Consider the following 24,498-nt stretch of genomic DNA (forward strand, 5'->3'; position numbering starts at 1 on the left):
ACCACCAAAGCTCAAAATAGATCTCTGCCGCCAAATGGACAGAAAACAAAAAGATGGAAAATAGTCTCTGCATCTTGATGGCACAAAGAACATAGTAGCTAAACCTCCACTAAGTGCACGCCAAACCAGATGATGAACTTTTGGTGGAATATTTAACTTCCAAGCTATTTCCAAATCTTCATACCAGCCTCACTAAAAACCATAGCATCAGTTTTGTGAAGAACTTTATATGCATCCTTAACAGTATGAACACCAAAAATATTTAAGTGCCAATACCAATTATCAAGGACTGCCTCCTTATCCCTCTCATTAAAAATATGAACACGTGTAGGAAGGACAGATTCCAAACTTGTAGCTACGAAGATATAACATATTAACTATACATTTTCCATATAGGAACGACATGATGTCATGTGAAAGAAATAGATAATTATTACATAATTAAGGTATATTTAAATGAACACTTAAATATCACAATCATTGTAATTAACCAAACCAACCACACAACAACTCAGGAAAAACAAGTTTTAAAGCAAAATACAACAATAAATTGATTAAACAAGCAAGCAAAGTAGAAAACATAAAATCTATTTAATGATAGTAAATATAGTTTGTACGATAGTAAGAATGAGTAGTATAGCTGCTGCAGAAACTGAAATAAATGCCCATGGATGTCTGAAATAGTCATGTATCAGCACTCTTCGATATCTTGGCCATCGACGTTGACAATACTTATTCACCTCATTCACAAGATCAAAATAATAGAAACGATCTACACTAGTATCATTAACGATTCGGTTAAGAAATACAGCTGTCTCCTCATTATCTATCCAGTTTTCAATAATTTTTTCCTTTGAGAATATTTCAACATCTTTCCTGGAATTAATAAGATAATCCAAAAATGTAAGGTAAGAATTGATTACTTCTTCACAAAAGGGAAGACACTGCTCGAAGCATATTAGATTCCGAAATAGAGACTCTGTGTCATCTTGAATGAATAGAGAAGGAATCTCCATTACACCATTCTTGAATTTAATATCCAAAATATTATTACTAATTTCAGCCTTCTTGAACTTTATTCCTGCCTCAACCAAAATTGTAGCTGATGGTAAAACTTGCCACTCATCGTTCGATAAAGTATTTGTTTCTTGTTTTGCTATACTAGATGGCAAACCCAACGAGTTCCTTAATAGATCAAGAATGTGCAAGTTTTCATATTTGTGAACCTCTTGACAAATTTCTACCCCTCTACAAAAAAGGCTGTTGAAGAAATTTGTGACTAGTGTAATCAAAGGGAGGTTTACATGGTCTGGAGTTATGATCTTTTTGAACAGAGATTCAAGAACAAGCCAAGGTATTTGGTTTTCCAACAAAATCAAATCATGAGTTAGCATTGACATCATGCAATTCACACCAAAAATGGGGTCATTTTCTCCTATAAGCTCATCATTGTTGTCTTTGCAAAACAATTCAATGATGAAGCAACCATCGATTACCATAACTTTTATAAATTCATCCATACTCATTATTGGAGAAATGAGTTCATGCAAATACCTCAGTTTGATTTTCTGAGTGGGTTTCAAATGTAGTTGGTTGTAGTGAAATGGGCCAAGCATTGGGTTTATAAGCTTTTGGATTATGCCTTGACAAAATGTTTGGGACTCTAAAGATGCAGGGACTATACTTGGGTAACATTGACACAGTATCAGCTATCATATTTTCTAGCTCATCTGCCAATGGATCAACATCAATCTTGATATAATCTCTTCTAGCTTCCTCTTCTATATCTGTGGCTACTTCATCATCAATTTTAACCATTTTATTATCATTTTCTTCAGCTTGTTTTCCCATTTTCGCTGATGGATAACTGGGAAAATATTAACGTTAAATTAATTAAATTAATAGCGTCATATTAATTAAAGTATAATGATAATATTGTAATTAATATAATAAATTGATTTTATTAATAATTTTTAACAAATTTTTTTTGTGCAACATATCATGATTTCAAGTCATTATATATAAGATTTTAAAAACTACAAAACAACTATTATTGGTATGAAACTAAGATGAGTACTAAAATGTTCAAACAAAATTTGATTAATTATTATTAGCTATATATATATATATGCATACTAAAGCCTCTATGCTAATCACCTATATATGCATACTAATATATAATTACATATATATATATATATACGTACGTACTGCGCGCAGCTTGGACGGTGTACGTGCTGCTATGTATTCGTCACCCTTGGTGTGTGTGGTGAAGGATCGGCAAAAATGGTAAACTCAATTTCAAAACCAATTAATTATGATCTCAGTTGATCATCAATGTATATTTATATATATATATATTTATATATATGAAGGTGACTATATACGTGATAATTAAAACCATTAGTTTATGTAGCCACAAGGTCAGTACAAAGCGAACTATTCTTTGGCCTTTTACTAAAGAATACCGTGTGGTTGCCACTTATAGTAGCATCTGTCACCATAAAAAAACAATTGTTTACTAATCACTAAAGCACGAATAATAAGCTCTTTCCTATTATATATTCAAATTTCACATACGTTTGCATATTGTTCAATTATAATATCATTTTCTTCCCTGCTGCTAATTGTTAATTATATTGAAATTATATTCCTGCCTAACTTAATTTTATAACAAAATTAAAGATCAAAGATTTTGGAGAATTTATACTTTTCTTCACTATGTAAGTAACCATGGATCTTAAGACGTACAGGTTTGCAAAGCAACGTATATATATTTATTTACTATGCTTGCAAAAAAAAAGAAGCTATTAAAAGAAAAATTATTTTATAATTGTTTCAACTAATTAATATGGATTATGCATGCATGGACACACGTTAGTTGGGACTCTAAACATGTAGGGTGGACTATATATATATATGCTTATACAGTAGAACCTCTATTCAAGAATACTCTATTCAAGAATACTTTCTAATTTGTTATAAAAAAAATGAAGTCCCAATTTGGGCCAGTTATAAATAAGAATAACCTCTATATTGTAATTAGTTATACATTTTTTAAGTCCCGTATTAATAAAATATACCTCTATATAAGAATACTTAGATCTTAAATAAATATATACATATATTTTATAAATTTACTTATGTAAAATTAATAATTTTATTTCAAATTATAGTACATGTATAAATATTACATGTACTCGAAAATAATTTTAATATAATATAGTATTAAGATTTGTTTATTGGTATTTTTGTTACATTGATATTTTTTGATATTTTGATTTTTTTTCAAGTGTAACTCTATTTAGTTATAACCTCTCAATTAGAATATTATTTTCTTAGTCCCAAGTGTATTCTTGAATAGAGGTTCTACTGTATATACATATTAGAGACCGAACAAGACAAAAAAAAATAGTCTAAGAAAATAGCAATGGAGTTGTACCCCAAACAGCGACACGGTAGCAACCTTTTAAGAGAACTGCTACCTTCGCCACATGAGAATATAAAAGGAGGCTGTCACTGAAACACTCGAAGAACACAAATAAACTACCTTGTCACGGTCTATCACCACCACCCCGGCCGAGACCCATATACAATAGTGGTCCTCATTTGATACCACCATCCACAAATAGATTAAAATCGTTTAACCTCAAAGTCTCAGTCGAGCCATTAGAGAGCCCAACCACACTCTTCATCGGCTTCACATGAACAATCAGAGTTAAATTAGATTGAGCATCTTGAAAATTATATCATATATGTTTAAATTTGTTTGCATTTAAATTTTTTTTGGCAATACCATTTTATTAACTTCACTTTATTTGCAAATCTGATATGGCGGTTAAAATATACGACTTGTTAAGAATTTTTCTTGAACGTACATATGCAAAAATTTAGTCTTTCTGTTAGGTTCCGTCCAATTATTTCGTTTAAATGCTGACGTGTCTTTGTAAATTAGCAACTTTACCCTATAAACTTTGATAACTATCAAACCGTACCGCCTCATAATAAAATGAGAAATATTCAATATTTTTTTAATAAATCTCAAAAAATTAATACAGATCTGAAGAAAAAATTATTTTGAATGATTAAAAAAATTAAAAAATAAATTAAAATTTTAAAACTAATTAAGCAATTTAAAAAATTATTTATTTTTATTAAAAAAATTCATTTAGATATTTAAAAAAATATTAAAATCCAATTTTTATAAAAATTAAATTTTACAATAAACTTGAGTATATTAATTTATTTTTCTCAAAAAATGTAAATTTGTTTAAGTAAACATAATATTTTTTTTAGTTTAATTTATAATTTTTTTTCAAAATAGTTTTATATTTTTATTGAATTTTTAATTATTTGTTAAGATATGAGTTCATAAATATAAATAAGTTTGATTTTTTTAAAAAAAAAAAATCTTAGTTTATTTAAATTATTTATTAGATTCTCAATAATTTTAGTTTGATTTATAAGATACGTGTTTATATGTAAAATAAAGTTTGAAAATATTTTTTAGGAATAATTTAATTTTTTTAGTAAAATTAACATTTTTTAATTAATTTAATATTTTTGTCAGGTTTTTTAATAATTTTTTATTATTTTTTTAAAATTAATAGAATATTATAATTGCTTAAAAAATAGAATATTATAATTTTTAAAATTATTTTTTTAATAAAAATGGGAAAATTTTTATATTAAAATTAAAATTTAGAGAGTAAAAATATTAATTTTTAATGATAAAGATAATAAAATCAGAATGAGCATAATTATGTTATTGTTTTATTTTAGGAACAATTTTTAACAAGATAAAAAAGCTAATTTTTCTAAATAAAAATATCAGTTGCTTTGCAAAACGATATACATGCAGCTCACATGATCCATGGTTACGTACATAGTAAAGAAAAGTACGTATTAATTCTCCAAAAACTTTTATCTTTAATTTTCTTATAAAATTAATAGTTACATAGAAATAGAATATATAATAATTAGCAACACATGGAAGAAAAGGATATTATTATAATATGAAACATATGCAAACGTGAAATTCAAAAAAGAAAAGCTGATTCGTGCTTTAATTAGTGATTATATAGTAAACAATTGTTTTGTTTCTGGTAACAGATGCTACTATAAGTGGCCACCACTCTGTATTCTTATTAGTAAATTAGGCAAAAGAATATTTCACTTTAATTATGCTCACCTTAGTGGCTGTCTAATAGCTAATGGTTTCCCTTCAAGTATCTATATATAATAACCTACCCACCTCCATAGAATATACACATTAATAAATTGCATCACATATATATATGATGATATCAATATTTGAGATCTCAGCATTAAAATTTAGTTTACTATTTCTGTCGATCTCCTTCACCGCACAGTACCACACGGCCAAGGTTAACAAAGCATAGCAGCAGGCCACACCGTTCAAGTTCTGCCCACTACGTATGTTATTTTCTTTTTAATTATTATTATTAAATTAAGTTACACAGGATTAATAGAAACCATATAGCCAATTTTGATCACTTCAAGTATCTATTATATATTTATATATACATTAATTGTATCATCACTTGGTTGATCATATATAGTAAACATTGAAATTGGGTTTATCATTAACTTTTGCGGCTCCTTTGACCGCGCACACCACAGCAAAGGGTATAGAAGGAAGCGTGTATAGCAACAAGCAGCAGGCCAAAGAATCCGAGTTCATCTCGGTACGTACGTATATAAATTAGAACAATTATTAATTAATTTAAATATTAGAGTATTTTGTAACTAAACTCTTTTCTACGTATGTTTTCATTTGTTTACAGTTAATTTTTGTTTTGGCAATACCATTTTATTAACTTTATTTTTATTGGCGATGTCAGTTACGTTTTCACTATTACATGATAACAGCTGAAATGGTTATTGTATGTACATAATATTAATTATTTATATATTATAGAAATTATTTTTTTAGAGAGATTATAAAAATTATTTTTAATAATTGGCATTTATACAAAAAAAAAATATTAAAATTTAATATGGGATATTGCCAAAAAAAAATTAAATAAATTAAAATAGATCAGAAGGTTAATTGTATATATACAAATTTATCATACAAGAAAGTTTCGCCATAAATTATCTGATAATTATTTAATACTTTCTTTATCCAAGGGCTAGCTAGCTCTTAATTAGCTTTCTCCCTCTCCTCTATTTGCATTTTTAGAAACAAGAAAAGCAAAACAAAACAATGGCAACACCAAAAGCTGAAGGAACTGAAGTTGTTAAGATTGACATTGATGCATTAGCAAGTGAAATGGATAAAATGGTGTTGGATAATTTTCCAATGCTACCAAAACATACAACTCCATGCATCTTTAGAGCTCCAAGCATAATGTCCACACATAATCCAGAAGCTTACACACCGAAAGGATTTTCAATTGGTCCTTTCCACTACAACGAACCTCATCTCCAAACCACCCAGAAAATCAAAATGAGATATATGGATGAACTCATCTCCTCATGCTTTCCAGATACAGATCGTAAGAGCAAATTGAAGGATCTCATAGCTGCAATTAGCGAGGTTAAAGATGAGGCTTGGCAGTGCTATGAAGGATCTTTCGATATGATAATAAGTATGGATGAATTTGTTAAACTTTTGGTACTTGATGGTTGTTTTCTCATTGAGTTTTTTCGCAAACACATGAATATGGAGCTTCAAAAATCAAATGATCCCATCTTCGAGGCTAATAATTATATGATGTCATTTCTCAACAATGACTTGATTTTGTTGGAAAACCAAATACCTTGGTTGGTGCTTGATTGTTTGTTTCAAAAAATTATGAGTCCAGAAGAAATAGTAGAGCTCCCTTTGATTACACTAGTCACTGATTTCTTCAGTGATTGGTGGTTCTCTACCCAAGTGGAAAATAATTTTGAAGAGGTTCACAAATGTGAAAACAAACACATTCTTGATCTATTGAGAAACTCATTAATATTGCCTTCAACTATAGCAAAACAAAAACCAACACCAATAGTAAATTGGAAAATGATGACAGCTACAAGTTTACAAGAGGCTGGAATTAAGTTGAAGAAGGCTAAAAATGGTACTACTACTAGTATTTTAGATATTAAATTCAAGAATGGTATCTTGGAAATACCCCAACTAAGTCTTCATGGTGTCACTGAGACTTTGTTTGAGAATCTAATATGCTTAGAACAATGTCTCTTACAATGAAGTCATCACTTCTTACATGATATTTCTGAACCATCTCATTGATAGTGCCGAAGACATGGAAATATTAGTAAACAATGATATTATGGAAAAATATATGGAAATGGATGATGCAACCATATTTTTCAACCGAATCTCTAATGGTACTATATGTCAACATTATTATATTGATATTGTTGATGATATAAATAAATATTGTGGACGTAGATGGCCGAGATATCGAAGAGTGCTTAAGCGTGACTACTTCAAACATCCATGGGCACTTATTTCTGTCTTAGTTGCTGTTACTCTTCTCATTCTTGCTTTCTTACAGACTGTATTTACTATTATAAAATAGTCAACTATTTATAGATATATATTGCATGTTATTCGTGAATTTAATTTGTCATAAGTTGTGTGTGCTATTTTACTGTAATGTATTAATGTAACTTTTATATATGTTTCTTTAATTTCTGCTTTAACAATAAAGACTGAATATTTATGTGTTGTGTTTGAGAAGTACTATAGTTTTATAGTACCTTAATTGTTTTTTAATTTGATTATCAAATATATTTTTTATTGTAATTTGTTGCAAGATATTGATGACTACAGTAAGTGGTTCAAATAATGATAGATATGTTTCTAATTTGACGGTGGTGGATAAAGTTGAGTGGGATGTTGGGTTATTAATGATATGCAGCTCTTAGTCCATCTCCAATTTAGCACCAAAAATGAGTTTTTGGTATATTTAACCTAATTGTACTCCAATGTAAATGTAAAATAAGTTAAGAAAAATAATTAAAAAAAAATTTATATAATAGACCAAAAATTTAAAAAAAATTACAAAAATATGTCAACAAAGAAAAAATTTTATTTTTTTACTCTTTGAACTTTTTTATTTACAAAAATACTCTTTGAATACTGATTCTACCATAAAGGCCAACAATAGACAATAACTCCCCTTCGAACATAGCTTATACAATTTTTATCGTACTGTGCTCTCCAAAGAGCAATTCTTTTCAAAATCTCAAAAGGTGCTGAGTTGGAATCTCATTTTAATTTTTTGTGGTATATATTATTATTTATAGTTGTATTGTAGTTGTCATGTGGTTATTTTTATTGTTTTATAGTTTACTTATAGTTAATTGATAATTGTCATGAGATTGATTTTTCGTTGTTTTCTTATTTTTTGCTAAGCAAAGTGAGATCATGAACAATCTAACCTTTTTGTTATATAGTTTACTTTTTTCTTACTCATGACCCATGAGATCATGAACAATCTAACCTTTTTTAATCAAAAAGTCAAATAAGTTGCTTCTTTTTTATTTTTTCCTCATATCTCTTAGACAAAAACCGAAAATTGGCAGAAAGGTGATCACAAAATTCTTGCACAATTTGCGTATATTTTAATGTTTATATATGTGTTTTTATGAACATAAATAAAAACGCACAAAAGATTAAAATTGAAAAAAAAAAAAAATAAAGAAATATGGGGGTTGTTTCTATTATTATATATTTGAATCTCTCTCAATAGGTGAACATAAATCGGATATACAAGAAGGTTGCCATCGACAAGAATCAAATGAAGAAGATAACTCCAAATTTTCATCAATGAAAGGAGGCTTTGTTGGTGTTGGCAATTCAGAATCATTTTGTTTAAGCATTTGAATTACCATTGCCATGTTAGGACGTAAAGATGGTACTTCTTGTGTGCACAATAATCCCACTTGAACAACTCTTTCAACTTCTTCAAAGTCTTCTTCTGCTAAGCTTTTTTCTATGATCTCTGACACTGTATTTGATTGGTAGTGTTTCCATACCTATACACATAAAAAACACAAAATACAAATTATGCATATTTATTGATTAATTAATAAGATAAGAGGGGAATAAATCACATATGTTTTACATACATGAGCCACTAGAGTTTCAAAAGTGTCATGGGATCTCAATTTGTTGTTCCTCACACCACTAACTATCTCCAACACAAGAACTCCAAAGCTATAAACATCAACCTTTTCAGTTAATCTTCCTTGTGCTAAGTATTCAGGAGCTAAGTAACCACTGCATACATACAATTAAGAAAATTAGGACATATAATTAAGTGTTATATATATATATATATTCAAAACATAACATATTGAATTCATATCCAAAAAAAACTACATACAATGTTCCAGCAATAGTAACACCAGGAACATAACTGGTAGCTGATGAAGAAAATCTTGCTAAGCCGAAATCTGCAATTTTCGGTTTCCATTTCGAATCTAATAAAATGTTGCTAGCTTTAATATCTCTATGAATTATCCTCATTTGACAACCTTTGTGGAGGTACTCTAAACCCTCTGCTGATCCAATGATAATTTGAAGCCTCTTTTTCCAGTCTAATTCTTTGCTCCTCTCAGAATCTACCTTCCACACATTATTATTATATGGTTCAAACATGAATTAAACCAGTATTAGAGGAAAGTGTTATAATATATATAAAGTGATGATGGTTTTAATTTAATTAATTACTCACCAAATATGAATTGGTCAAGGCTCTTGTTGACAAGGAATTCATAAACAAGAAAGCTGTTTGAATCAGTAAAGCAGCAACCAAGAAATCTAACCAAGTTTTTGTGTTGAGCACTACTTATTATATCAATTTCGTTGCATATTTCCTCTGCTTGACTTTTCCCAGTTGCAAATAAACGTTTTATTGCAATTTCTCTACCATCAGCAAGAGTACCCTAACAATATATGATTGGTATAATAAACTATTATTTCACTTTTGAGGTGCACATATTATTACAATACAAAACTAAAATTTAAAGGACACATTGTTATTATACCTTAAATACTTCTCCAAAACCTCCTTCACCAAGCTTGTGGGCATCATTAAAGCCTTCTGTTGCCTTTTCAAGTGTTGAGTGGTTGAACTCCAAAAACTTTGAACCTTTCTTTGATGCTACTATGTCCAGCCGTCGTCCTTTTGCTGTTGTTGATTAATTAAATTATATCATCATTTTGAAACTAATTGTTGTTTTGTAAGTGTTGAACATTAATTATGTACCTAATTTCTTCAAGCGGCGAATTTTTCGTTTGTAAGCAGCTTTACCGGCATACACACCAACCATTACCACAAATACACTAACTGCCAACCCCACAAGAACATATGTAGCGTACGTCAATAGAATTTCTGCAGTGTTAATTGAACATCCAAGTAATTAATTTATATAAGACAATTTGGACTAAAATATATATATAATCAAGTACATGCATTATTAAATTCACACCAATTGAATTGGAAGGATAAACTATTCTTAGGAAGAGCAAAAAACCATGTCAACATAAGTGCATAAAATAGTTTTGGGCCTTTTGGCAATATTAGATGCACTTTTCAAACACAGCCCATCTCAAATTCTATCTCCCTTGGTTAGGAAAGACATTGTACCGAAAAGTATTATTTGTATAAAACACTTTAAACGTTCAAACCGCATGAGGTGGGAATAATGTCTACTTAATTATTGAACTATTAAAAGTAAGCTCTAAGTTTAAGGATGAGTTTGAAAATTAAGTTATGTTGTCATTAGAATTGGGTTGATAGCAAGGCGGAATTGAAATTTAGTTGGTCATAGAAAAAAAAATTAAGTCCTTATTTAGAGTAAAATGTAGTATTTTTTAAAATGAGCATTTTTTGGGTGCTTGGGCTCAATGGGTCCTAGGTATAGTCCTAATCCGTTTATGTTCAGAATCGGGTCTGGTTGATGGATTTGTTTAACTGGTTGTAATCACTGTACTAACTATGTAGTTTGAGATATTCTAATTGTAATCCCAAAATGAATATGTCCTCATGAAAATTGAGAATTGAGTTGACATGTATCACAACATTCTGCTTGACGTCCAAACACACATTTAAAGCTGAGTGAATAGGTAGAGTACCTTTGGCTCTACGGACATCGGGCTTGTTGCCAAAATCATAATCAGCATAACGCACAGTGCATCCGGAATTAAGGACACGACCCTCGGCAGCGGGTAGGCATGCAACGCAACTATCTGCGGCATTTTGTATGCATTCCTCGCACAATGAACTATTGAGAGTCCTCCAACACATAGCAACAGCAAAAAAAGACACTTCACCAGCTTTCTTATACACTGCTCCAAACCCATTATTCTCCATTGTTACCCTCACCAAATTCCCAATTTGTTTCCTTCCTATCTCCGTGTATTCCTCTCTCAGATCAAGTCCATCACTACATCTCTATATATAAAAAAAATCAAAAGAACATAACAAAAAAAAGAGAGAAGATTTTCATAATAATTAATGAATTAATTAATTACCCTTAAATCATCAGGCTCAACTGTGTGATTAAAGAAGTTATAATTCTCAGCTCTAATAAAGCAACCATTATAAAAAATACGACCCCCAGAAGAAGGAAAGCAACCAGACAAGATATCCTTAATCTCATTAAAACACATGCTGCATTCCTTGTTGTTGAGATCACCCATGCATTGAGAGAAGACGAACACACGATTAGGTGGGTCTCCCATTTCCCCAAACGAATAACCTTTAAGAGACATACCTTCTGCCAATCTATTCAATATCAGATCGTAGTTTTGAGCATAAACAGTATTGTTATCCACACGATCCTCTCTGCACACACGTGTCACCAACTCTAATAGAGGTTCTGCTTTTGATAATAGTACCATTACATTTACATACCAAACCATTACAAGAAACAACATCAATAATGGCCTCCTAACCAACCCTGCCATACAAGACCCAATTCTGATTATGGACGATATTAACAGAGATACTCTGCGGTTTTCTTTCTCTTCATTTTTATTTTTATTGAAAAGAAAAAAAAAATAAAGAATTTGCTTTGTCTGTTGGTATAGTTTCTTTGTCTACTCTGTTTTATTGGTTATATTTGGGTTGGTTTATGTGTATGGTGTTGAAAAGATAAGCTTCTGTTATTATTGTTATTACTATTATTAACCATTTATTTTTAGAAAAATTAAAATAAGATAATTGTTAGTAATGTTAACTATGAAAGTTACTAATATCAAAAATTAAAAACTAAATATATATTAATATTACTAAGCACAAATAACTAACTAATTTACATTATTCAAATTCTATTGTCCACCATTAATAACGGCGATTCTCACTTCTTAGCTTTCTTCGCCGGTGACTTCTTAACGCTTTTTGGCTTCTTCACAGGGACGGCTTTCTTTGTCTTCGCCACCGGCTTGGCTGCCTTTGACGGCGTCTTTCTAGTCGATGATCGGGCTCCGGCTTTGACAGGCTTTGGTTTCGCAGCGGCTTTTGGTTTTGCGACAACCTTGGCTTTAACAGCTGCTTTTGGCTTGGCAGCGGCTTTGGCCTTTGGCTTGGTCGCAGCTGCTTTAGACTTCGGCTTAGCGGCCTTTGATTTTGGAGCGGCGGGCTTCTTAGTCGGTGCAGAAACTTTCTGAGAGGCGGATTTGGCCGATGGAAGCTTGAAGGAGCCCTTGACCTTTACGAGCTTTTCAGCGGCAACAAGCTTTTTCAGGTTTGAGAGAACCAACCTTTTGAAACTATCAGGCAATTGTTTGTGTTTCTCCTCGATGAATTTGGTGATAGCGTGTTGGCTTGAACCAGTTCTTTCCTTTAGAGACACAATTGCTTCCGAAATCATCTGAACAAGAATAAACAATTTAGGTTTAAAACAACTAAAATTTGCACCGTTTCAAAGGCGATTAATACGAATTGATTACCGCAGCGAATGGAGGATGAGAACTGGTCGATTTGGCTTTCTTCACCGTCACGGCTTTCTTAGGCTTCGAGGCTTTAGTTGCCTTCTCCGGTACCGACGCGACGACATCAACAACAGCTTCGGAAGTCATGATTGATTCAACTCAGCGAGTCAACTCGGAAACTCAGAGAGATGTTTTTTGTAAAGGAAGAGTTAAAGGAGCGTGATTTATATATAATAAAAAGGTGAGCTGTGATTGGTTGAAATTAATGTGACACGGTTCAGCTATATACAGTGAGTTTTTTTTTTTTTTTGATTTAAGCGTTTATATATTACAACATGTTTTTACCTGGGACTCGAACCCAGGACCTCCAACACTCACACACCCACCTATGGCCACTTGAGCTAGCCCCAAGTGGTTAATATACCGTGAGTTTAAATGTGGGCCTTTGGATCTTTTGCTTATCGACGGTCCATAAGGGTATCTTGTGGGAAGGTGCGGATAACGGTTGGAAGTAATGTTAGAGATGGGGATGATCTTTTGGGGTGTGTTTTTAACTTGATTTCTAATCGGTATAATATGAGATTGTGTTTAAATTTTTTTATGGGGTTTGGATATGTTTTAGATTAGGACGTAAGCTTTCTATTGAATATTTTTTTTGGGATATTTGGTTGAGGGGATTGGGAGGAATTTGATGTCAATGGTAGGGGGATCTTAACTAGGGTTTGATGTGAGTTTATTGAGTGTTTTGTTCATTTTAAGATAATCATTTGGGGGAAAACCTCCCATTCTCAATACTTTCTTGAGAAGAAAATGAAATGAACAAACAAAACAAAAAAATATACATAATTTGAGAAAATTACAACTAAATTTATAGAATCAAAACAATTAAACTTTAAACGATCAAATAATTAGTAATTATAAAATTATCAAACCAAGAACACCAGTTGTGACAGTCAGTAGTCCCGTGATCCGTAAGGGAAAATACCGGGTAAGCTGTGCAATCCCACATCGCCTGGGGAAGGTCAAGTGGGATGATTCTGAGACTGTGTAGGTATGGGACTACACAGTTTAAGAGAGCTTAAATGGATTGATTGGTACTACCTATATCAACAAGTTGCATCTTGTTTTTCGGTAGCCCATCACGAAAGAACTCCACAGTTATGCGTGCTTGACCTGGGAGCAATTTCAGGATGGGTGACCTCCTGGGAAGTTTTCCCAGGAAGCGTGCGAGTGAGGACAAAGCACGCTGGAAACACTCGTGTTGGTCTGTAGGGTCAGTCATCGATCCAGGAAGCAGCCAGAGTGACGTACTCGTGTATAAGAGCCATTCATTCCGTGGGTGTAAGGGCCCAATGGAGGCTTGAAGCGGGGACGTTACAAATGGTATCAGAGCCTTGACCCAGCCGGAAGTGTGGTCGACGAGGACGTCGGACCCGTGGGGGTGATTGTGACAGTCGCAGTCCCGTGATCCGTAAGGGAAAATACCGTGTAAGCTGTGCAATCCCACATCGCCTGGGGAAGGTCAAGTGGGATGATTCTGAGACTGTGTAGGTATGGGACTACACAGTTTAAGAGAGCTTAAATGGATTGATTGGTACTACCTATATCAACAAGTTGCATCTTGTTTTTCGGTAGCCCATCACGAAAGAACTCCACAGTTATGCGTGCTTGACCTGGGAGCAATTTCAGGATGGGTGACCTCCTGGGAAGTTTTCCCAGGAAGCGTGCGAGTGAGGACAAAGCACGCTGGAAACACTCGTGTTGGTCTGTAGGGTCAGTCATCGATCCAGGAAGCAGCCAGAGTGACGTACTCGTGTATAAGAGCCATTCATTCCGTGGGTGTAAGGGCCCAATGGAGGCTTGAAGCGGGGACGTTACACCAGTCAATAGTAAAATATGGGCAAATAGAGTATTAAAATTAGAAAACAATAAATGCAGAAAATAAAGAGATCAACACCAAGATATATACTAGTTCAAGTTTGATAGATCGATGTGATATATGGCTTTATTCCAGTTCTTAAACACCACCGTAATCTTTCTTTATTGATTGAGTAAGAATAGGTACAATACAATCGAGATGAGATTTTCTCTTGAGTTCTCACAAAGTATTTTAATTCTCACACTTACACCCAAGAATCTTCTTCATGAAGATTCTTCTTATAAAACCCAACTTCAATCGCTCTCTTTTCTCTACACCTCTCTCTACCTCTCATCTCTCTGAGTTCTGAATCTCTTCCATTTTTCAAATGACAAAGTTAAGGTGGTATTTATAGGCTTAGGATCAAGTTCTTAAAGTCAGGACCGTTTTAAACATTTTAGAGGCTTTGTTCTAATCTTAAAAATTTGGCCCTTAATAAAAATAATAACTATAATTAAATTCTAAGTTCAATTTTTTTAGGTAGATCAAGTTTAAAAATTTACTTGTAGAAGTTTTAGTTAAAAAAAATGTTTCATTCATATTTGATAATTTTTTTTTAAAAAAAAAAATAAAGTTTTGCCATTAACTCATATATATAATCCTGTGTATATTTTTTTTTTCACTCTTTTGATATTTTTTTTCTTTTTTTTTAAATGAAAAACTTAAAATTGAATAGCAATATTTAAATATATATGATGAAAAAAAATATTTATTAATTAATCAGTTTTTGAAACAACTAAAAGATATTATATATATATATATATATTCCACTATTAAACATATATTGAATGGAATATAAAAGATTGAAAAAAATAAATAAATAGTAAACTACCATAAATTGTAAGAGATTCTAGGTAGAAAGAGGTGGGTCATTAATTAAAAAAAAAAACTGAAAAAGGATTTAAATTTAAAAATGATAAATATTTTAGCATTTATTTAGTTGGGCCCTGTGCAAGGTTGGGCCCTGTGCAATTGCACAGCTTGCACAGGGTTATAGCCGGCCTTGCTTAAAGTCAATGGCTACAAGAAACAAGGTTGCTAAGTTAGTTAGAAATAACTAACTTAACCAACTCCTCTTTGAGCGGAGTCTCCTCATCAGCTTAAGTAATAGAGCCTCTGGAAACATATATGAGTTCCCGAACTCGCGGAAACATATATGGCCCACTGGAGTTGACTATCTGGATCTACCATTCCAAGAGGGGTAACTAGCCAGCTGGAACTCCTTTCTAGGAGAGGGCTGGCTATCTTGAAAACTGGACCCGAAGTGGACATGATAGTCATCTGAAAACTCCCATCCGGACTCAACTATCATTCTACAAGACTCCTTTCGGGATGGACAAATTAGATGTCTAGGAGCAAGGTCCGAAAGACACCTAACTTTCTAGGGATGACTTTCCAGAAATGATATTGGAGGCATTTTCATTTGGAGGAACTATACCACAAATTTCACCTAATTACTTCAAATTAAAAGAATGACGATGATGAAGAAAGAATGCATCCATTATTGGTTTGTGTTCCTAGAATCTCATTATACTAGCTTCTGAGATTGATCAAGTTCAAGCAATGCTTGAACTTGTTTAAAGTTAAAACCTTAGTCCCAACATCAACAAGATTATCTTCGGTACTAACCTTCTCTAAATCAACCAACCATTCTTTTATCTTCTTCCTGATCCAATAGACTCTTATATATACATGTTTACTCTTTCATGATAAATTGGATTCATACAAAGGTAGATGGAAGACTGGCTATCTAAATACACAATCACTCTTCCTTTGATTTGTTTTAACTGATCATAAAGTATTCCCCGAAATGCTTCCTTAAATGCTTCTGTACTCGCCATAAATTTTACTTTTGTGGTGGAAAGAGCGACCACGGATTGTAACTAAGCCTTCCAGCACATACAGTTCTAGTTTGTCAAGAAAACATAGGAAGTAGTTGATTTTCTCGTATCTTTATTTGAGGCATAGTTGTTATGATATTTTTAGCCTATTGTTTATGTCATTTTTAGAGTTAATTTTCTTCTTCGTTGTCAATTTTAAAATAAGAATTACGCTTGTTTTCTTTAATTTCAGGTTTCGACACTTAGAATGTATAAATTTATCAAATTTTAGAAAAAAAAATAATCTATAAAATAGAAAAAATTGTGCAAGAAAATAAAACTGAAACTTCAAGCCTAAATTAGACTATATTCTGATTAGATTTTGGAGAAAGTTCTAGATCTCTCTTTCAACTTTTTAGAACATCTTGAATCGTCTTCCGAGCAATATCGAGAGAGTTATGGACAAAATACTATCAAACATCGCAGCGAGAAATTTCTGAAAAAAAAAAAAAAAAAGATAAAAAGATTGCGAAAAAAATAGCTTTTCAAGTAGAGTTGCGATTTTTATTTTTTAAGTTTAAATTTTAAATCTTTTTAGTATCTTTTATGTAGCTTTGTTAGCCTATATAAACACATTATTATTAATATTTTTAGGGGTTTTTCAGAGCTCAAAAACTCAGAAACTCTTAATTAGCAAATAACTTTGTGAGTACAAAAATTTGAGGCGGAAGGCGGCTCTGGAGACTTTCAACATTATTGTTTTCCGCGAGTTCTTTCTTTTACTTTATTTTCATGTTCTTAAGTAGTTGTTATCAATTGTTCACAATGACTATGAGTAGCTAGATAGTTATTAAAATATTGATGAATATTGTTTGACATCTATTTATAGTTTTAATATGATTTGATTCTTTCTAATTTTCTATTTGTTCTATTTCATTCTCACTTATTTCTTTTAATTGTCTAATTATCAATTAACTGTTTATGATTTTGATATGAAATCTGAGAAGTGAGTATTAATTATGTTATAGTGAAATAGTAACAAATTTTGATGTAGGACAGAGTACATGTATGGTTTGATATAGACCATTTTTCTAGGTCACTGCCAGCAAAAACGGTAAAATGGTCTGCCGTTTTTTGATACAGAAACACAACAAATCTCATTTCTTCCTCAAAATAACTCCAAACTTAAAGATAATCTCTAGAGCACTTAATTAGGGCCTAATAAACATAACCCAAGCATTAAAAGCAGCTATAACTCAGAATAACAAAAATTATCATTGTTGAACCTTGAACTTAAACTTGCTCGATAATTCAACTAATCCTCGAATTCAACCTAAACAAGCTTAAAACAAACCAAAACCAACTCAGAAAATAACACAAGTTAACCCCAGGTTCGGACAAAAATCTCTTCTTACTCTTGCATGCTTAAACTTAAAGAAAAATCTTCAAAACCCAAATACAACAGTGTTAAAGATCTACCTCTCTAGTTTGAACTACTTCAAAACCCTGAATTGAAGCTCAAATCCACAACTATTGAAGAAGAAATCACAGGATCTTGCTGGTTCTTTTGGTCGAATAAGAGAGATACTAAGGGATTGGTTTGTTCTTTTGGATTTTGATTAACTTAGAAATGATGCAAAATCATATAATTGATTAATTCTAACATAATAATAATCGGCTATGGAGTTATCTACATTCTCATAAAAGGAAAAACTTACCTCTTGGACAAAAAGACTAATTTGCCCTTTACTTCAAGTTTAAACAACATTAAAGCTTAAGGGTAAAATAGTCAAATACTACAACCTCGTCTAATCCTGATATTTCTAATATCAAATAAATATATACCCCATTAAAAGAAAGGTTCTAAATCATTATTTTTGTGACTCTAATGGACAAGTCGTCGCATTTCTATCATTACCGAACAAAAATCACAAAAATAATAAATTACATACATAGGCCATAGCATAAATAATACACTTACAATTTAACAAAATCTCCCGAATTTAAAAAGTATATATAACCCTAATACCTATTTCTTGAAAATAGGCCCACAAAATAAAATAATCATATATAGCTATATAATATAATTAATTAGTACTAATTGTCTTACTTATTTATATTCTAAGCATGTAGTCATTACAATAGTTATATTTTCCTCCTCGGGAGAAACACCGATCGAAAAATACATGTCTTTTATAGATTTCCTCGTAAGCCATCTTGGTCCAGTTTACAAATCTTCCAAGGTGACCACTAGGATCCTTGCAAGATACCTTGGTCCTGATTATAAACCTTCCAAGATGATCACATGAGCAAGTCTTTGGTAAATCTTGCCTCTCCTCAGAAACAATAGGTATAAGTTTAAACATATGGTGGCGTTTGGTTAGAGGTAATGAAATGGAATGGAATGGAAAGAAAATAATTTTCATTCTATTCTTTTGTTTGGTTGCATTTTAAAGTATTGGAATGACATTCCAATGGAATGTTCTTTCCACCATTTTGGTAGAATGGCTATTTCATTTTAAAAAGAAATGAATGACCATTCCAATGTAACAAGAAAAAAAATTTAATTATTTTTTTTATCAATTTTTTTTATGCATTTTAAATTTCATTCCATTCCTACTCCTGTTCCCATTCTCATTCCTATTCTTATATTTTCATTCCTTCTAACCAAACGCCTCCTATATTTCTTCTTCTCGCCAACTAAGAGTATCATATGAGATGACCTTCTCTTAAGGAATAACTTTCCTTCTTTTACCCAAGGTTGTTGGAGATACTTTAACTTATTACGGGTCGCTTTAGCTGTGGTGATATTTCACCTTACCTGTGTCTTTCGAGATGTGCATGTTGAATCCTAACCTTTTAACGCGCGAGTCAAATTGTTAGCTTTGTTAATTGCAAGATTTGATATCATACAACTGCACAGGGACGGACTCAGTAGTGCTTATATGGGGGCTATAACCCCCACTAACAAAAATATTGCCTTTTAAAAAATTAAGTGTTATTTTTTTTAATTTGATAATTGTAGACTAAAATAGTAGAAAAGCCCCCACAAAATTAAATAAATCTAGTAAGAGTGATAATAATATAGGTATAAATATTTTTTAATGATAAATAAGCCCCTACAAAGTAAAAATTCTGGATCCGTTACTGCAACTGCACCCATTTATTAATTGCTCTAAATATAAGTATAACAATTCATTGTAATTATTGATAAAAATTAAGAGATCCATCATTATATATTATTGGGAAAAAGGAGAAAAATAATAAATAAGCAAAAAAAGAAGTTTACTAGCTTAATAAAATTACCAGCCCTACAAAGAAACATACATTACTTATCTTTAAAACTACATTTTTGTTTCTTTCTCATCTCACCACACTATAAAGTCACACTCACTTTTCTTTTCACAACTCAACACTCTTTTTTTCACACAACTAACAATTGAAACTCAAAAAACTACAAATTTATAAATATGAAAATAAAACCAATTTGAGTAAACCTCCAACATAAATGTAATATGAACAGCTCAATTATCTCCCTTATATGCATCTAGAATAGCATAGAAGGTTTGTAAGAAGGTAAGAACAAGTGCAACAAAGGCAGCAATGACTGAAATAAGTGCCCAAGGGTGTTTGAAATAGTCACGCTTAAGTATCCTTCGATACTTATGCCGACGCTGTCTACAATACTCATTCACTTCACTCGTAAGACTGTAGTAATAGTTTTCCTTAACATAAGTATCAATGTAGAGCCTATTGAAGAATTTGGTAGCATCATCAACATTCAACCAGTTATCAATTACCTTATTCTTCTCAAGTACTTGAATATCAGCACTACTGTCGATGAGATTATCCAACAGAACAGCATAACATGTGATTATGGGCTTGTAATTGGGACAACACTGCTCCAAACTTATGAGGTTTCGAAACACTGTTTCTGTGGTTTCTTGAATAAGAAGTGGTGGAATTGATATGACACCTCTTTTTGGAATGAATGAAATGTCCAATATTGACTCCGAATTGTTAGCCTCGAATTTGATGCCAGAGTCTCTTAGAGCAGTAGCTGTACGTATATGCTGCCAATCATGAACCTCGTTACTCTTTCCTTTTGCAATTATAATAGAATTGTAAATCAAAGAGTTCCTCAACAGATCAAGAATGTGTTTTGTTTGTGGTATTTTATTATCAGAAAGATTCAAGCGAAGGGATTTCTTTTTTATAAGGCTAGGAAAGAACTCCAAGGTCAAGTCACCAAGGCTTTTCTTATCTGTGGATTGTGATTTTGTGAGCTCAAACAGAGTATTGAGAACAAGCCAAGGTATTTGGTTTTCTAGCAAAATGAGATCATGGTGTAGAAATTGAATTAAGCAAGACATGGTGAATATTGGGTCATCTTTATCAATGAGATCATGATATGAATTCTTACGAAACAACTCTATGATGAAACAACCATCAAGAAGCAACATGTCAACAAATTCATTTGCTTTCATGTCGATTTCACCAGCATAATACCCGCGTGCTTCGTTTTGAATGTCACTAACGGCTTTCGTTAGTTTTCTGATCCACATTGGATCGAAAGGAGCTTGAGTATTTGAAATGGGGTTATTATTATTATGTGAAAGGCGAGAAAGAAGATCAAGCAAGTATTTTTGTTTGATCCTTTCTGTGCGTTGAAGAAGGGGATCGTTATGGTGGAATGGGCCAATGGCAAAGGCATTTGGTACATAAGAAGTTTTGTTATGCCTAGCAAGAATGGTTGGGATTCTAAAGATGGTGACACTAGATGACATGACAAGATTATTACCAGTCAACTTTCTTTGTAAGTCACTTACCATTGATTCAATATCAATAGTATGATCTTCTCCATTCTCCATTGTTGATGTTGTTGTGTTGGTTTTGTACTCTTCAATCTTCATTCCACTAAGGGCAAAAACCAAAAATCAAAAACCAAAAAGTTCATTATTTCATTAGTTTAATGCAATATAACTTTTGTAATGAACTTAAAATATATGAAGGAAAAGAAAAACATACCAAAAATGTGTTGTTATGTGGAAGAGGGGAGTAGGTAGGGAAATATAGATGGTTCATTTATTTTTATAACCAAGTCAATTCAAATGCTTCAACTTCAATTATTCTTGTTCACTTTAGTATTGTTACTATTAATGTGGACTTCACTTTTGCACTTTTTTTTTTCCAAAGGAAACTTTAATTAAGATGGGAATTAGTTAACAAAATAAATTAGAGAAAAACTTGTGTATAAATATTAATTAATTTAGTTTGAGATTTAACTACAAAGATATGAAAATCATTGTTGTGAAGGGAAGTATAAATTCTCTGACATTGAAATAAAGTTTGTATCCCAAAGAAAATTCCAACAAATCTCTTTTTATATCATAAAAAAGAGAAATGGAAGAACATTCTTAACTTGTTTGATGTAAAAGTTGATACAATGACTTTTCTTTTTATTTTTTGTTTTTCTATTTAAGTGATTAGAGAAAAAGTGAAATGAATATTGATGAAAGTGAGAAGAAAACAGATTGTAATAAAAAAATATTTGAAAATAATTTATTTTTATTTGTAAAATTTTGATTTTATTATTTTAAAATATTAAATGAAAAAAGTTTTTTCAAACGTGGTTTTTAAAAATATTTTTACTTTCCTGAATAAAAAATAAAAGATTATTTAAATAAGTGTTGCCAAGGAACTGTTATCTAATTAATTATTAAAATTAAGCTGAGAGACTCTAATTTTTCTTTTATTAAAATCTCATTTTTTAAATAAATATTTTTAAAATTGACATTTAGTCACATTTTGAACCATATTTTTGGCGTGTTAAATTTTTCCGAATTTCTTAAATTTTTACAGGATGTCTTAAATAACTATAACTTACAAGACCATTAAAAAATTTGACTAAAAAATTATTAGGAAATCACTCCATATACTATTTTTTAACTTTTTTTTTTTTCAAATTTACGGTTTGGCTTTCTAAAGTGGTTTCTCCGGTGGTTTTTATGTAAGTTGCTATATGGATTTTGGTTGCGATTTTAGTTGCTTCGTTAGTTGCAATAAAAGTTTCTATGTAGAATTCCGTAGAAACACAAAAAAAAAAAAAAAAAGTCCTAAAATTATTTCAGATACCAAAACAAATAAAAATATAAGCATCTCTTTTAAAGATACATTATAAATTTTTTTAAGTATATGCATATGAAATTGTTTTAAATTTCATAAAATTATACTATACTCAAATTTTCATTTTTTTCTCCTTACAAAAAAAAAAAATCATTCTTTCATTTTAAATTGATTTTTTATAATAGAGAACTTTTAATATGTTGATTCGCATGAGAAAATTGAATCCATTAGATTTAAAATTTTAATTTTATTTTAACTATACACCCCCAATGAAGTAAAGTATATCTTCTTCATAATTGAAATTGACTAAGTGAGGAGTACTTTTATTTCAAAAGCGCTTCATGTATAAGGTAAGCATTTCCTCTTAAGTTTTTCTTTCATTTTTTTTAGGTTAATTAAGATTTTTGTCCCCTGAACTTTGACATGTATTAAATCATGCCCCCTGAACTATTGAGATTGTTGGATTTAAGGACTTTTTTCTAATTTTAATAAAAAAAAATCTAACATGGATGAAAGTTCAGGGGGCATAATTTACTGCATGTCAAAATTCGAAGGGCATGATTTAGTAGATATCAAAGTCTATGGAACATGGTTTACTACATAAACAATCATTGAAATAGTAAAATTGAATAAAATTAGACAAAAGTCCTTAAATCCAACAATCTCAATAATTCATGGGGCATTTTCAATAGCCTTAAAAGTTCAAGGGGCATGATTTGGTACATATCAAAGTTCAAGAGGCAAAAATCCTAATTAGCCTTTTTTTTTATTTGATGAACAAGAGCACCAGAAACAAACACATCACATTCAAGTCCAATCTTAACAGCAAAAGAATGAACAGTCTCAGAAGCCATTTAAGTCCAATCTTATCCATACTAATATTTTAGTACATTCAAAATCCCATTAGATAAATTCCTAATGGGAAATTTCAACAATATTTCAATTATTATGATTTATTATTTCTTAATTACAAAATCCAAAAAATGTACTAAAAATTTCAATTAAAATTTACTATATATACAGTGTACTCAAAAATACAGTAAAGATGGAGATTAATACTTTATATACGGACACTCGAATCTTAAGAGAGAATTTTTCGAAGACGACGTCATATTAAACTTTAACAACGAAACTTTTCAAATTGTATTTTTGAAAATTTATTATTTTACGATCAGAAGCGTTATCATATATTTTATTATATATAAAAGAAACTTAATTATTTGAAATGTGTTTTATATTTCTTACCTACCTATTATAATTTTATATAATCGTTTTTTGATAACATCAATGCCATAATCATACAAAAATTCTTTTGAAGAAAAAAATAGAAAAATCATGTAAAACTTTTTTTTTTAAAGAAATTCACTATATATATGTATAGTAGTTGATAAAATTATATGTTCTAAAGTCTCAATTAAAAGTACATCAAATTTAAAGCACATTAGGAGCACATCTAATAAAAACAGTTAAACTCAGGCATATGGAACTCCACGCTAGGCTTTTCTTTTATTGTGTCTTGTTATCATTTGTATGGGTTGGATCCAAATAAGATTCTTGCATGGGTTCAATTCAAATTGGATTCTCGGTACGACTCTCAACTCAATTGCTTTTATTATTTTTTTGAAGTTTTCTTCGAAACTAAAATCGGAGTATTAATTTACGGGCTCGCTTGCAATGAATTTAGAAGGAAATTAGTATGTATATTTGTACGTTTTTCA

At 31.1% G+C, this 24,498-nt stretch overlaps 5 protein-coding genes and 1 pseudogene across 5 annotated transcripts; 2 read left to right on the top strand and 4 right to left on the bottom strand.

The window, feature by feature from the left end:
• Positions 1-370: 370 nt before the first annotated feature.
• On the bottom strand, positions 371-2,325 carry LOC115700323 (UPF0481 protein At3g47200-like). Its single transcript, XM_061102290.1, has 2 exons — positions 2,208-2,325; positions 371-1,867 (listed from the first exon to the last, which is right to left on the bottom strand). The coding sequence occupies exon 2, from the start codon at positions 1,614-1,616 to the stop codon at positions 588-590; it is 1,029 nt and encodes a 342-aa protein (XP_060958273.1). The 5' UTR covers positions 1,617-1,867; positions 2,208-2,325; the 3' UTR covers positions 371-587.
• An 89-nt stretch (positions 2,326-2,414) lies between these two features.
• LOC115701765 (U5 spliceosomal RNA) lies at positions 2,415-2,521 on the top strand (annotated as a pseudogene).
• Positions 2,522-5,294: 2,773 nt separating this feature from the next.
• Positions 5,295-7,609, top strand: LOC115700818 (UPF0481 protein At3g47200). Its single transcript, XM_030628477.2, is given in 4 exon segments — positions 5,295-5,436; positions 5,644-5,708; positions 6,206-7,216; positions 7,218-7,609. Coding segments are annotated over 2 exon segments (1,320 nt in total). The 5' UTR covers positions 5,295-5,436; positions 5,644-5,708; positions 6,206-6,229; the 3' UTR covers positions 7,551-7,609.
• Positions 7,610-8,673: 1,064 nt separating this feature from the next.
• Positions 8,674-12,087, bottom strand: LOC115700924 (cysteine-rich receptor-like protein kinase 46). Its single transcript, XM_030628599.2, has 8 exons — positions 11,516-12,087; positions 11,117-11,435; positions 10,248-10,373; positions 10,027-10,169; positions 9,714-9,924; positions 9,363-9,600; positions 9,106-9,256; positions 8,674-9,012 (listed from the first exon to the last, which is right to left on the bottom strand). Exons 1-8 carry the CDS (start codon positions 11,948-11,950, stop codon positions 8,701-8,703), a joined length of 1,935 nt encoding a protein of 644 aa, XP_030484459.2. The 5' UTR covers positions 11,951-12,087; the 3' UTR covers positions 8,674-8,700.
• Positions 12,088-12,235: 148 nt separating this feature from the next.
• On the bottom strand, positions 12,236-13,169 carry LOC115700925 (histone H1). The gene is made up of 2 exons (XM_030628603.2): positions 12,935-13,169; positions 12,236-12,855 (listed from the first exon to the last, which is right to left on the bottom strand). The coding sequence occupies exons 1-2, from the start codon at positions 13,061-13,063 to the stop codon at positions 12,343-12,345; spliced, it is 642 nt and encodes a 213-aa protein (XP_030484463.2). The 5' UTR covers positions 13,064-13,169; the 3' UTR covers positions 12,236-12,342.
• A 6,749-nt stretch (positions 13,170-19,918) lies between these two features.
• On the bottom strand, positions 19,919-21,786 carry LOC115698802 (UPF0481 protein At3g47200). The gene is made up of 2 exons (XM_030625987.2): positions 21,683-21,786; positions 19,919-21,571 (listed from the first exon to the last, which is right to left on the bottom strand). Exon 2 carries the CDS (start codon positions 21,565-21,567, stop codon positions 20,179-20,181), a length of 1,389 nt encoding a protein of 462 aa, XP_030481847.2. The 5' UTR covers positions 21,568-21,571; positions 21,683-21,786; the 3' UTR covers positions 19,919-20,178.
• Between the last annotated feature and the right edge of the window lie 2,712 nt (positions 21,787-24,498).

Source organism: Cannabis sativa, chromosome 8, assembly GCF_029168945.1.
Source record: "Cannabis sativa cultivar Pink pepper isolate KNU-18-1 chromosome 8, ASM2916894v1, whole genome shotgun sequence".
NCBI classification, from domain to species: Eukaryota; Viridiplantae; Streptophyta; class Magnoliopsida; order Rosales; family Cannabaceae; genus Cannabis; species Cannabis sativa.

Coding starts and splice junctions, on each gene's coding strand:
- LOC115700323 (XM_061102290.1), bottom strand. CDS start 1,616: ATGCTTGGCCCATTTCACTACAACCAACTACATTTGAAACCCACTCAG.
- LOC115700924 (XM_030628599.2), bottom strand. CDS start 11,950: ATGGCAGGGTTGGTTAGGAGGCCATTATTGATGTTGTTTCTTGTAATG. Junction 11,436..11,515: donor TTGAGCCTGATGATTTAAGG/GTAATTAATTAA, acceptor TTTTATATATAG/AGATGTAGTGATGGACTTGA. Junction 9,013..9,105: donor TTGAAACTCTAGTGGCTCAT/GTATGTAAAACA, acceptor TTATGTGTATAG/GTATGGAAACACTACCAATC.
- LOC115700925 (XM_030628603.2), bottom strand. CDS start 13,063: ATGACTTCCGAAGCTGTTGTTGATGTCGTCGCGTCGGTACCGGAGAAG. Junction 12,856..12,934: donor CTCATCCTCCATTCGCTGCG/GTAATCAATTCG, acceptor ATTCTTGTTCAG/ATGATTTCGGAAGCAATTGT.
- LOC115698802 (XM_030625987.2), bottom strand. CDS start 21,567: ATGAAGATTGAAGAGTACAAAACCAACACAACAACATCAACAATGGAG.